Source organism: Phascolarctos cinereus, unplaced genomic scaffold, assembly GCF_003287225.1.
Source record: "Phascolarctos cinereus isolate Bilbo 61053 unplaced genomic scaffold, phaCin_HiC Scaffold_726;HRSCAF=1367, whole genome shotgun sequence".
NCBI lineage: Eukaryota > Metazoa > Chordata > Mammalia > Diprotodontia > Phascolarctidae > Phascolarctos > Phascolarctos cinereus.
Genome location: NW_027556098.1, coordinates 203,657,638 through 203,671,591, shown reverse-complemented (window position 1 = coordinate 203,671,591; position 13,954 = coordinate 203,657,638). Strand labels below are relative to the sequence as shown.

At 34.7% G+C, this 13,954-nt stretch overlaps 1 protein-coding gene across 2 annotated transcripts in view; it reads right to left on the bottom strand.

The window, feature by feature from the left end:
- Window positions 1-13,954, bottom strand: part of NCKAP1 (NCK associated protein 1) — a 129,884-nt gene that overhangs the window by 58,424 nt on the left and 57,506 nt on the right. For both annotated transcript variants that reach the window (XM_021006377.2, XM_021006378.2), the window contains 3 exons: window positions 9,604-9,700; window positions 8,823-8,929; window positions 346-478 (listed from right to left, as the gene is read on the bottom strand). In XM_021006377.2, coding sequence (XP_020862036.1) covers window positions 346-478; window positions 8,823-8,929; window positions 9,604-9,700 — 337 coding nt within the window. The remainder of the gene's footprint in view (window positions 1-345; window positions 479-8,822; window positions 8,930-9,603; window positions 9,701-13,954) is intronic.

Sequence of the window (13,954 nt, the reverse complement as noted above, 5' to 3'; positions counted from 1 at the left end):
CCCAAGTCCAGTTGGTGGTCTTTCCAGATTTATCCTCCAGTTTCTTATTATGTTTTAATTGAGGTAAATTTGGTAACCTGGGAGTTAAAACACTTGATTTCAAATCTTACCTCAAACACAATGGGTCAAAGGCAAGTCACTTAATCTTTTAGAGCCTCAGGTTCCTCAACTATAAAATAAGGATAATATTTAAAAATACCTCCCCTCAGAGGGCTTTTTGAAGTTCTTTACAAATCATAAAGCACTATGGGTGTAGTTATTATTAGTAATAATTATTAGAAATTAGTTACAGCAGGAATAAGTGATATCATGATAGAAAATAAGAAATCTGAATTTTTTTTTCACCTGAACAAGCTCATTTAAAACCACAGCATCAAAGCCAGAAAGATACTGCACGTAATATCTCTGCATTACTGGTCCATATTTCCTTACATGTGCCCTGAGCTCTTCCATGTAGAATATCAGTTCAGCAATGTGCCTTTAAAAAAATGAAAAAAAGTTAAAGTATTAATTGCTCTTGAAAAACAACCAAAATATCCTTTTTTGTTTGTTGTTTGCTGTTTTTTCCAATATATACCTATGATCCTCCTGACTCCATGGCTGGTGCTTTATCCACTGCATCACCTAGCTGCCTCTTTCCTTATATTTTGTAAAGCTTTAAATATACCTTAATTCTATTGCAAAGTACATCACAATTTTAAAACTCATAAGCCATCTTTTAAAAATCCTAAGGGACCAAGTATTATGAAATAATTTTTGGTATTTTGTTGATCCTTAATTCTTCTGTTTTCTTCTGTTGCTCACTACTCAAAAGTTTTAAAATGGAAGACATTTTAAGTGATAGTGTGCTTCAGTAATAACATTTAGACTTAGGTTTCAATTGTTTACAATGATAAATGAGGTTTTTTAAAAAATCCTTTAAAAATATTCTACATGGTCTATACAGATCTTCAGCCTTCTTAGAGGAGCAGCAAAAATCAATCTTATAGGGCACTATCACAACAATATTCTAATCATAACCTCAGACACAATTAAGTCTACAAGCATCTTCCTATTTGGTACTTTTCCTGCTCTATTATTAGCAATTAGAAATACCTAAATCCTCTAATTCCTACGTTTCAGAATCACAAAAGTCCCCTTCTACTGCCACTGTCATTATCACTATTCAACTTAGCACTAGGCCACCTCAATTTTTACCCTCCTCTGTCCTCTATCTTGTCCCTTCCTTTTCATCTTCAATTTTTTTTAACATTACTTCCAATTCTTAGTAGTAACTGAAATGCCCCCTAAAGAAATCACACCCTACAAGATCTTCAATATTGGGTGCTTGTATTTTCATTTACATATACTCCTAAATACAAGACTAGAATAAATCTACTTACTCTTTGCTTTCATATTGTTATTTCCAAATTATGTCTCTGCTGCCATTACTGCTGCCTCCTCAGAAGATGTAGATAAGTGACTCAAGTTTATAAGTGCAGCCCTGATTTCCTTAGAACTTCAGTATTATAGCTCTATCTGCTATATTTCACTTGGATTTTTTGAAAGTACCTCAAATTCATTATGTACAAAATAACCCCTCCTCCCAAAATGTTTCTTTTGATAGCACTAGCATCCTCCGAGGTGAATCATTTTTGAATCTTCCCTCTGCCTCACAAATACAATTTGATTAGTAGCTAAATCCTACTAATATATAATATTTCTTGAATTCATCTTATCTCCTTTCACTCATTCTCCCACCACTCTAATTCTGGTCTTCATCTTAACTGTCTCAAAGTCCCCTCTACAATCCATTCTTCACACACCTACCAAAATAATCTAATACAAATATTGTAAATGTCATACCCTTGTTCAAAAACCTTCAGCAGCTCCTTAATGTCTACAGTGTACAATACTCCTCTTGATATTTTTCTAGTCAAAAAGAACTATTTGTGCTCTCCTATGCCAACACATGCTCTCCCCTAACTCCATGTATTTATGTATACTGCCTCCCATTCCTGGGATAGATTCCCTTAGTCTTTTTTGTCTGTAAAACTACTCCTCTTCCTTCAAGGCTCAGTCAAGTTGACATGCCCTTGATGAAGCCATCTCTGATCAATACCGCTCATTTTTCCTCTTAGTATCCCCAGCATAGTGTGTTATACACACAACAGTAAGCATCTTTAAAAGGTGAAGAATTAAATGTATTACCCAAAGATTACTTTGATTTTAGAAACTTTGGGTTTTCTTTTTATACAGAGTGAAATTAATTTGCAAATATTATCTGCTGATGCAGTTACCTTCCTTGAAAAATATGAAAAATTCTTGAGAAAATATCCCCAAATAGAAATGTTTTGACTGGTTAAAGTTTCTTTAGCTAAAAACAAATAAATTACACGAGAAACAGCCACCAAAAACCCATTATGACAATGACAATCTGGGATTTTTTTACGTTAAATCCAAGTTATTTCAGGGCAAGCTTTAGCAAGTTGTATGTTGCTGTGAAGTCTTCAGGTATGAGCCCAGGAACTCGTTACTTTGTGGTTTAAGAACTATATCTAACCTTGATAAGTTTTAAAAATGTCAAAGTTTGGAGGATAATGAATTTTTAGAAACATTAACTCTCTGAGGCCATCTGCTTGGCTGCAATCTGTTGCAAAGGTGAGGTTTTAAAGAAATCACATGTGTCTGAACTGAAAAATACACATAACCTAGGGTGTATTTATAAAACAAGCTAGAAAAATATGATTCAGATGACTCAGATGCTTTTTCTTTAACTTTGGTACAAAAAAAAGTTGACATAATTCTATATTCACAGCACTAATAAAGCAAGAAAATGAAAGTAGTTCTCAACAACTGTTCATTATTTGAACATACTACAGAGTAAAATAGAAAGGCAATGTATTGTAATGGTGAGCTAGCCTCAGCAAAATGTGAGTTCAAGTAGACTGAGATACACTGTATAATCCTGGGCAAAGTACTTATACTGGGCTGTGCCAAATAACTCACAAAGGCTAAAAGTTGCCAAATAGAGGCAACTTTCCTTCTGCCTTACTACATTAAACACTTTTTTTGTCCTCACCTAGACCTCACATTCCTCTATCCCTCAGTTCTTTCCCAGACCATAATAATTACTGCACTGTTTATGCTCTCCTTCCTTCTCTATCTCAAGCCCCTGGTGATTTAATTCAACTCATAACTACCCTCTATGCTTAAGTCTTTTGTCCCTTCTATCATAGACTGTGCCTTGCCAAACCCAACCATGGATTAAACCCAGCAGATGATGATCTGCTCTCACTTCTCAAGACATCTAGGTGGCAGAGCAGATAAAGCACTGGGCCTAAAATCAGGCAGACGTGACCTGAGTTCAAACTTGGATTCAAACACTAGCTGTGTGACCCTGGGAAAGTCTGTTTACTCAACCATAAAAGGGGGATAATACTGGCACCTATCTCCCAGGGCTGTCATGATGATCAAATGAAATAATATTTGTGGAGTGCTTAGCATAGTGCCTGACCCATAAAAGGTACTATATAAAATACCTATTTCCTTCCTTCTTTCCTATTCAGATGCTACTGAAGCGATGCTGCACAAAACAAATCAGAAAAGCTTTGTACTGTATGCAAATTTATGTTACTTAATCTCAAAAGTGACCTCACAACAGCAAGGTAATCCTTTTATACTCCCCTAATTACTTAGGTATCCCATTCACTAACTGACTATTCAAAACCCTTTTCATGAGTCTTCAAGCTTTCCACAGCATTCTCTCCAACTTCTCGAGCTCGCCTCATTTCAATGGAAATATTGAAGCCATTCCCTGAGAACTCCTTTTTCTCTTCTCTCCCTTACTAGGTATCACTCTTATGAGTTTCAACCCTGTCTCACATGAAGAGGTAATCTTTCTTGTGAGAGAGATGCATACTTGATCTTATTCCATCCAATCTTCTCCAGCAAACTACTCCATCTATCATCTCCACTCTCACTCGTCTTTATTCTTTCTCTGGCGCTTCCCTGGTAACTTCAAACAAGACCACATTTCCTCCATCCTTAAAAAACCCTGACTTAATTTCTGACCATCCCCATTAGCATTTTTTATAAAGATATGAGAAAACTTACCTCCCCCTCTCCTTTGTAGAAGTGAGTAATTTTTTTGTAGTCATGCAGGTTTTATTGGTGCTATTTGTTTTTATAGTATAAAAATTTACAGATTATCCATCTCATGTAACAAAGTAAAACAATTACATAAACCTGACACTATAGTGACCTCATCTGAAAGTGAATGCAAAGGTTCCCCTCTGTTGCTGTGGTTTTCAATAAACAGAAATCTATTTTCTTTCATCTCTACCTCCCATCTTAGTAAAACAAAGAGAAAAAAAAAATCCTCATAATAACTATGCAGAGCCAATTAAAACAAATCCTCTCTTGTAAAAATATGTACATGTGTTTCTGAACCTGAAATCTGTCAGGAGATTTGTTGTTGAGTTGTTTCAGTTCTCCAACTCTCCATGACCCCATTTAGAGTTTTCTTGGCAAAGACACTGCAGTGATTCACCATTTCCTTCTCCAGTTCATTTTACAGATGAGGAACTGAGGAAAACAGGGTTAAGTGACTTGCCCAGGGTCATGCAGCTAGTAAGTGTCTGAGGCTGGATTTGAATAATTCAATAATAACTCTTAATTTTCTTTTTTTTGTTTTAATAACTTAATTTTCAAAGCTGATTTTTTTATACTTGTTTTTTATAATGTTTTGGTTTTGTATAATTGTTGCCCTGGTTCTGCCCATTTCATGCTTTATCAGTTTGCAAGGGTGTTCAAAATTTTTCATTTTTATAATGTTGACCACACTCCTGGTTCTGCTTACTTCACTCTGCATCACCTGGTAAGTCTTTCCATCAGCTTTCATTCTGTACTTCTCCTCTTCCTCTTAGCCAAACTCTGAGAAAGCCATTTACAAGTGGTGTCCCTACTTCCTCTCCTCTAAATCACTTTTTTTACATTAAATTTTATTTTCAGAGCCATATTCTTTCCTTTCCACATCTCCTCTCTCCATTGAAAAAAACAAGAAAAACAAACTTTTACAAACATGTATAATCAAGCCAGACAAATTCTTTCAATGGCCATATCTATCTGTCTGTCTGACTGTATATATTATTATTCTGTTCTATTGTTCAAGCTCTCTATTTCCCAACCAGTACCAAACTGTTTTGATATATACTGCTTTGTAGTACTCTGGGATCTGGTGCTGCTAGGTCCCCTCCCTTCCCATTCTCTTTTATTAATTTTCTTGATAGTCTTGATCTTATGTTCCTCAACTCATATTTCACTGTTATTCTTTTCTAATTCTATGAAGCAATCCTTGCTTTTATGCAATTATGACAATGAAAAAGTACATTAATATAGGTAACATTGTCATTTTGATTAAAATGTCTTGGCCTACCCATGAGCAATGAAAATTCCTCCAATAATTTAGATCTGCTTTTATTTGAGTAAAGAGAGAATTAACCATTACAATTAAGTGGTTAATTGTAGGAATTGAGTGAACTACAGACTCCATCTCGTGACTCAGTTCTGGAGCTAGCTGAGTTTCCTTTCTATTCAATTATCGATCTAGTCCAAATTCTGTCCTGTGAGAAAACTTTATTCAATTGTGGGAATTGGGAAAAAACCTTGTTGCATTGTTTGAACCTAGCCCTGCATGTCTGGGAAGTGAACCACTTCTACCTTTTGCTTAGGGACCCTTAACTAAGGACTTAGATTATGCTGACCAGAAACTTACATCTAAAGATTGATGCAAGGAGTTTTCTCACAATTTTACATCTCAAGCAATTCATATGTCTTATTTGAAAACTTGCCCCCATACTGATCAATCAGTTATTATTTCCATGTTCCTTTGATTGTTTACAGACACTTTGGGGAATGCGACACCTCTTTTTCTGAATTCAGGGAATTATACCTGTTCCCTCTCCCCTTCCTAAATTGGAAAGTCCCTAATTTTTTCATCCAATTAGAAATCAGATTACCTAATGTTGTATTGTTTCCTTTTAATTAATTGGCCTTATTTAATTTTTTTAATGTATAAAACTCTTTCTCAGGGGCTGCTATGTGGTGCAGTGGATAGAGCACCAGCCCTGAAGTCAGGAGGACCTGAGTTTAAATCCGGCCTCAGACCAAACACTTGATACTTATTAGCTGTGTGATCCTAGGCAAGTCATTTAACCCCAACTGCCTAAAAAAACAAACAAAACAAAACAAAAACAAACAAAAAAATAAATGGACAAATAAATGAGCAAGTGAATAAATGAATGAATGAATAAATGAATAAATGAATGAAAGAATAAATGAATAAATAGACAGACAGATAGATAGCTAGCTAGATAGATAAACAGATAAATGAATAGATAAATTAATTAATTAAAGTCTCTCTGCCTCTGTACTCAGGGTTTGGGCCTAAGCTGAGGAGGTCTGGTCTCAGTGTGTTGGGCAATTGACATGCATTGCTTAATAAATTGATGTGCTTAGAAGACCAAACCTTTGCTTCCTCAGTCATTTCACTTTTCACCCACAACAGTATTGTGTAATTGTGTCACATGGTTACTCTGTGTGTATTGGCCAGTAGTATTTTATGTTGTCTTGAGTTACATAAAATGGAATTTCTCTACATCTTCCTGCTGAATTTTTGGTAATCTACAAAGATGTTGAGGATTTCTATGGGTTTATTTTATATCCTTTAACTTTGCTTAAATTGTTAATTGTTTCGATTAGTTTCTTCACTGACTCTCGAGCATTCTCTAAATAAATTATCATATTATCTGCAAAATGGGATAAGTTTTGTTTCCTCTTTGCCTGTGCTTATTCCTTCAATTTCTTCTTCTTGTCTAGTTATTATAGCTAGCACTTCTAGTACTATATCAAACAGTAAGAGGGGACATTTTTATTTCATTCTTTGATCTTATTTGAAAGCTCTCTAGTTTATCCCTATTACAGATACTGTTGGCTCTTGGCTTTAGACAGATAATAATCTTTATACTGTAAGGGAAGATCCACTTATTCAATGCTTTCTAGCACTTTTAATAGAAATCGATGAGGTATCTTGTCAAAAGCTTTTTATGTATCTATTAATATAATCAAAGAAATTAAGTGACTTGCCCATAATCACATTAACTGATAACCGTGAAAGACTGGATTCATACCCAAATAGTATGATCTCCAGGTCTATCCACTATGACACAGAGCCTACAGAGACCTCCTTGGGATGATCTAATCTAATCTCCTAATTTCAGATGAAAGGAAACTAAAGCACATTTCCCTCATTTAATTCATTTTACTTAAAAGTTAAATGAATTGTCCATAGTCAAATAGCAGCTAAGTGGCATAGAGGATAAAATGCTGGACTTTTACTTGGGAAGACCCAATATCAAATACAGCTGCAAACACTTACTGAGGAGCAGTGTGACTTTAAGCAAGTTTGCCTCTGTTTCCTCAATTGCAAAACATGTGTAATAACAGTACCCACCTCATAAGGTTGTTATGAGAATAAAGTAATTTTTAAAAGTTAAAATGCTACATAAATATGAGTTATTAATAAAGTTACAGAGAAAGAATTAAAATTCAAAGAATTATGATTCCAAAGTCAGGGCTCTTTCCACTAGATTACATTGCCTCTTTTCTACATCAATAATGGCCAACCTCACCAGAATCTGCTTTTAAAAAACAATCATTTTATCTTTCTAAAGGTTATAAAAACCTTAAACAATTTTTTCTGTAATGGGCTGGTTACAGGAAACTCATGCTTTTATGTTGTAGCATACTATTACCTATTTTCCACATTACATTTCATCACCTCAACAATACAATAAATATTTATATTTCCCCCTTCTCTTTTCTTCCAAGGACTGCATTCAGAACTCCAAAGAGATGCATGTTATTCATAGGATCATAAGATTTAGATCTGAAAGAAACCTTAGAGATCACTGAGTTTAGCCACTTCATTTTATAGATGAGGAAAACCAAGGCAAAGAAAGGTTAAGTGACTTGCCTAGTGTCACATAGCTAGTGTCTGAGGCATAATTCAAACTCAGGTTTTTCTGACTCCAAGTCCAGCACTCTTATCTACCACATAAACTAGATGGCAGCCAAAAGACTAGAAATATAACTACGCAAAAGTCTAACCTTCCCTAGTTAGGTCCTGCAAAAATACTGAAAGCTAAATTAAAATCTTTCTTATCCTAGCTTTTTCATGTCAACTTCATTAAGTATGACATTCTTAAAATTTGCTAACTTATAAAATATTTTCAAATTTGGACAATGTGTGACGAAAGACAAGGTCACCGTATCAATAATTATTTCCCATCAGTTTGTAATTCTTAGAACAGACTCCACATGCCCCCAGAGAATCTGATGAGGAAGAGGATTCATCCTGAAAGACTCCATCACCTTTTGTTAGTCTAACATCTCATTAGTACCTCCAGTACCTTCTACCCTTCTGACTGGAGAACTAGAGGGTAGGGCAAAAACTCCTCCCAAAACTCTCATTTAAAGAGGGCTCTCAGGCCACTTCCCACGATCACACATTCCTCCTTTCTTCCCACCCCAGCTTTTCAGCATCCTTTTATGTGTTGTATTCCCTTGTTAACCCATTAGAGTATAAGCTATTTGAGGGCAGGGACTATCCCTCCCACTCATCACAGTGCCTGGCTCACAGTAGGTGCTCAAATGTTTTAGTGATTAATGGTGGTGGTCTTTTTAAATCATTTTACTACAACACTAGCTCCTGAAAAATTTTTACATTAAAATGTAAACTAAATTTTTACATTAAAATGTAAAAAAAAATGTTGCTAACATACTTATCTATAAAGTCATCTGCACTCTTCTTTGGCATGTTATCTGCATGACGCAGTAGCCAAATGATTTCATCACGAGCAAAAGATAATGCCATAAATACAAATAGTGCCTGAAAAACAAAAGGTTAAAGAGTTCATACTTTAATACAAAGTTTTAAAGAATATTTATCCAACTACATTTTCCATTTACCTTCCAGTTCCCCACCCTCACCTCCTAGAATCTTCTTACCCACAAGTCAGTGGCTCCTGATAACCTGAGGCATATAGGTCTTCAGAAAGTACAGTATAATGAGTGCTATTAAAGGATAAGAGAAGCTTCAAGGGGAAAAGATAAAATATTTTCCTGCTGTTTGAGAGTAATTTACTTTAAAAGAATGAGTCAACCTGAAGGAAACAGTTAACAGGAAGAACTACAAGTAAGGGGAAGAAATTGCTGAGAGGTAAATTTGAGAATCTACATAAGAAAAAACTTCTTAATAGAGCTGTCCAAAAATCAAATAGGTTGCCTGCCTAAGAAACTAGTGGGTTCTCCTTTACTAGAAATCTCAATGCAGAAGATTACAAACCAACCAATTCTTAGGTATATTGAAAAGGGAATTCCTGTGGATGTCCAGGTTGATCTGGGTGACCTCTCAAGTCCTTTCCAAATACTCTTACTCACTCTAATTAAAATTAATCTGATTCTAAAGTAAATATTTAAAATGAGTTTACAGTATTCAATGGTTCAATATAGAATTTTTCAACACATCACTTTTTTAGTGAAAATAAATGTGAAATTCATTACCTTAGGCCCTAGTAAGCCAGGCTGATCAGATAAGACAGTAGCTAATTCTTTCAGTGCAGATCTTAAAAACTTGCGTCTTTCTCTATGCATTGAACCACTATATTAAAAGAAAAAAAAACAGAGATTTACTCACTAACTGAAACATAAATTGTTTCACAAGTTAAATATCAGTTGTTTACTGCATCTTTGTTTTTCAGCAAAATAATCTGGGTGAAGATAAATGAATGCTAAAATAGAAACAATATTATCATTGTAGTACACTGCAGAATACCTAGAAAGAAGAGGATGAGAAGTTCAAGAAATTGATTACAGGACTGGTAGAGCCAAATATAGTACTAATGAAGGATTTCAATTAGCTAGACATCTTCTGGAAATTACTCTCTCCTAAAAGCAGAACACTTAAATTTCTAAACTTGCCATAATGATAGTTTTATCCTTTTATCCTTCAAAAGTTGCAGGAACCAACATGAGGAAAATTTATTCTAAATCTCATTCTAACCGACAGGGAGAAAGAGGCTGCTGGGGTGAAAAAGATGGAGAATATGGAAGGGACATCACTACTATAGCTAACAATTTGTGAGAGAAGAGAAAAAAGATTTTGTGAGTGCAGATTTCAAAGGATTTAGGGCAAAGATATTAAAGATCTATTAACTAAAATTCTATAGAAGTCAGTCCAGAAGTAATGGAACTCTCAAAAATGTATTTCTGATGACAAACAGAAAAACAATTTTGATGAGGAAAGAATGCTGAATAAAGTGACCAATCCATATACAAAAGGAACTTACCAATTATCTCAGATTTTTAAAAAGACACGTAAAAAAGACAAAAGCAGGGGTAGATAAGAACGAATTCAAAAGTATGCAACAGTCTTTCAAGAATCCTCTATCAAGGATGCTACAGTCCACAATAAGCTGTGGTTTGCAAGGAAAGCTTAGGACAACATAAAGTGTCTTTTAAAGCTATGTTCAGAAAAGAAAAAGAATGCTCACAGAAGGAACAGGACACTGCTGCTCAGAGTGGAAAGAACAACAATATGTGGGCAGGCCTCTTAACTTCTTTTTGATTTTGTTTTCTCAGCCAAGGAAAATGACCTTTCAAATAAAAAGGTTATTAACAATGCTAACAAAGAGCTGACACCTACAATAAGTAAAGACATAAGAGAACATCCAGATATCCCTAATAAGTTCAAGTCACCTGTACCAGAAGACTTAAAGCCTAGGGTAGTTAAAACTGCTTGAGCCACTATCAGTGATCTGTGAAAGATCATGAAAAACAGGAGAGGAATCATAAGACTGAAGAGCTAATGCCCCAGTTTCCAAAAAAAAAGGGAAAAAATGGAGTCCTCAAAAATAGGCCAGAGACCTTGACTGATTGGAAAATTCTACAACATATTATTAAAAGAAATGTTTAGTGGCCTTCTAGGAAAAAAACATAGTAATCACAAAACATAGCATTGCTTCATCAATAGGTTATGTTTATTTTCTTTTTTGATAAGAGCTGAATGAACCAGATGGCTTCTAAAGTTATTGTTGTTAAGTCATGTGTGACCTCATGGACCATATAATGCCAATGTTTGTCCATGGGGTTTTCTTGGCAAAGATAATGGAGTGGTTTGCCATTTCCATCTCCAGTGGATTAAGGCAAACAAAAGTTAAGTGACTCGCCCAGGGACACACACCTAGCATCTAAGGCCACATTTGAACTCAGATCTTCCTGACTCTAGGCCCAGCACTCTGTCCATTGAATCATCTAGCTGCCATAAGGCTTCTGAAGTACCATCCCTTAAAACACTCTGTTTTAGATTCTGCAAAATCAAAGTTAAGAAAAATTCTTCCAAAACTGATAGCTAGGTTACATAACCACACAGCCTTCCAAATAATATTACCTAATTTTTTAATGTTTAAATACTTAATTCACTTCTAAGACTTACATCCATTTTTAGCTCTGCTCATTCTTTCCCCCTACATAGCCTTCCCTTCTCACTTTCATCATTTAAATTAGTTATATTCCTCTCTTGAACCCTATTTCAATTCCTATTCTCTTCATGAAGCCTTTCCTCACTACTCTAGCCCCCAGGAACTTATTTTCCAGACAGTTATTTTATGTATCATCATTGTGACAATAATAGCTAACATTCTTATAGTGCTTACTATGCAGGCACTGCGCTAAGAGCTTTACAATTATTATCTCAATATGATCCTCAATATAAAAATGGATGTCTTCTTGATTCGAGGCCTAGCACTCTATCTACTGTGCAAGGCTGTACATATTTAGCATGTATTCTTTATTAATTTCATATGTAATTTTTATCTCCCCATAATGCCTTATATTCGTTAGTATCCCTTACCCCCTACTATATAGCACAGTTTTGGGCTCAATTAATACATGTTGATTTAAGTTATTATTAAATATTTAAAAGCATGTGGAGGCAGCAGAGTACATGGGAAAGAGAGTCAGGAAGACCAAGGTTCAAATTCTGCCTCTGGAATTTACCAGCTAAATGGACGTGGTCAAGTCACTGATCCCTCAGAGCTTTAATTTTTCTCATCTGTAAAATGAGTATACCTCTAGTATCTCATGAAGTTCTTTTGAGAGTCAAATTATAGATTTTACATAAAAGTCTGTTTCAGATTTTTAAAGTACTACATACCATGTCCCCATGTAAAAATTTTGAATAGCAAGAAATCAGAAATCCTGGTTGCCAAACAAGGAACTTGAGAAAAGCAATACATGCTTCCTCACATAATTAATTATAAAAACAAAAATAGGATACTGATGTTGGCATAAAAGCAGGAAAAGGAAACATTTATAAACTATTCTAAGAAGTTTAAGAACTTTTGCTAATTAAAATAGCTATTTCATTACCTTTCATTTTGTGAGTCATGCAAAAATATAGTAATAAATTCAATTATTGCTATTTTTTAGAGTGTAAACATACACTTACATATCAGTATAGACATTTCCTCATAAAAGATCCTCATGAAAAACAGACTTCTAAAAATCTGTCATTACATACTTTCTACAACGTATAATACCATCATACTGGTTCATATATATTTTCCCCCCAAAGTTGGCTGGCACAAGACTACTACAACAAATAATGTAAATTATAATCAGTGTACCTTTCAGAACGAACTGATATAATTTTCAGTTAATCCTCCCTGCAACCTTGCAAAAGATTAAGAGTGAAGGCTACATGCAAGGAATGACCATTTTTTTTTTACCAGCACAGTGTATGGTTTGGTTTTTTTCCCCCAGAAACAGCTGACGCTGTTTAAGTCAAGAATTGAAAAGTATACTGTTTTCATTTTAAACTCATCTGTTGAATTTTACAACTATAATCAAAGCACAGAATCAGGTACAGTCCAGTACACTCACTTAAAAATAAGTAAAGAAAAGTCAAAGTAGAAAGAAAAAACCCCAAATCTTCCTGCATCATTAAACTGTTGTTTAACTTGCCTTACAAAGATATTTAAGAGTTTAATAAGATTTATAAAGAAGCTTAACTCACTGGAAAATTCTGTGTTGGAAGCACTACAACAGAGAAAAGGCATAAGAGAACTACAACCTAGTAAAATGATTTAGTTTATGGGAAACCAGAAAAACTGTCAAAAGGCCCTGTTAAGTACACTAATTTTCATTTATAATAGCAGTTTAAATTTGCCCTCATGAGAAAGAGAAAACTGGAGTTAAGAGAAACAAAATTGGTCATGGTAAGACTGGTCATATCTATGGACTAAAATTTCAACTGTAAAATCTGCATCCCATAGAAAATAATATCATGCATATTTCCTACCAATTAATAAAAAAGATGAAGTTCTATGGCACAAGTCAGTAACCAATAAAAGTAGGATGTGTTTGCATTTTAGGCTTTGGGTGGGGAAGAGGAAGGAGAGATGTGTGTATGTACCAATTCGTAAACAAGGGATGCAGAAATGGGCTACAACTTAGCAGAAAATGGGATGTACTGGTAACTCCCTGGGTGCTACTGAAAAATCAGTCTTTATGGAAGCGATGTCAGACACTGCTGAGGCTGAAGTGTTAACTTTTAATTAAAATTTCTAAGTTCTTTTATTTTAAAATACTTAGCTGTCAAGATTATGAGTCATGAATAATTATCCTTCCTTCAACTAGCATTATATATTGTGCATATTTTCAGTGTACATACATACACACACACACACACACACACACACACACACACACACACATATTACAAGTTACATTTCAACAAAAAGCAGCTACTGGGTATACTGCAACTTATTATTTCAACAAAAAGCATTTTTGTTTCAAGAAGACACTGAATAATCTTTGATAATAAAAACACTACACAACAATAAAAGTTATAAAA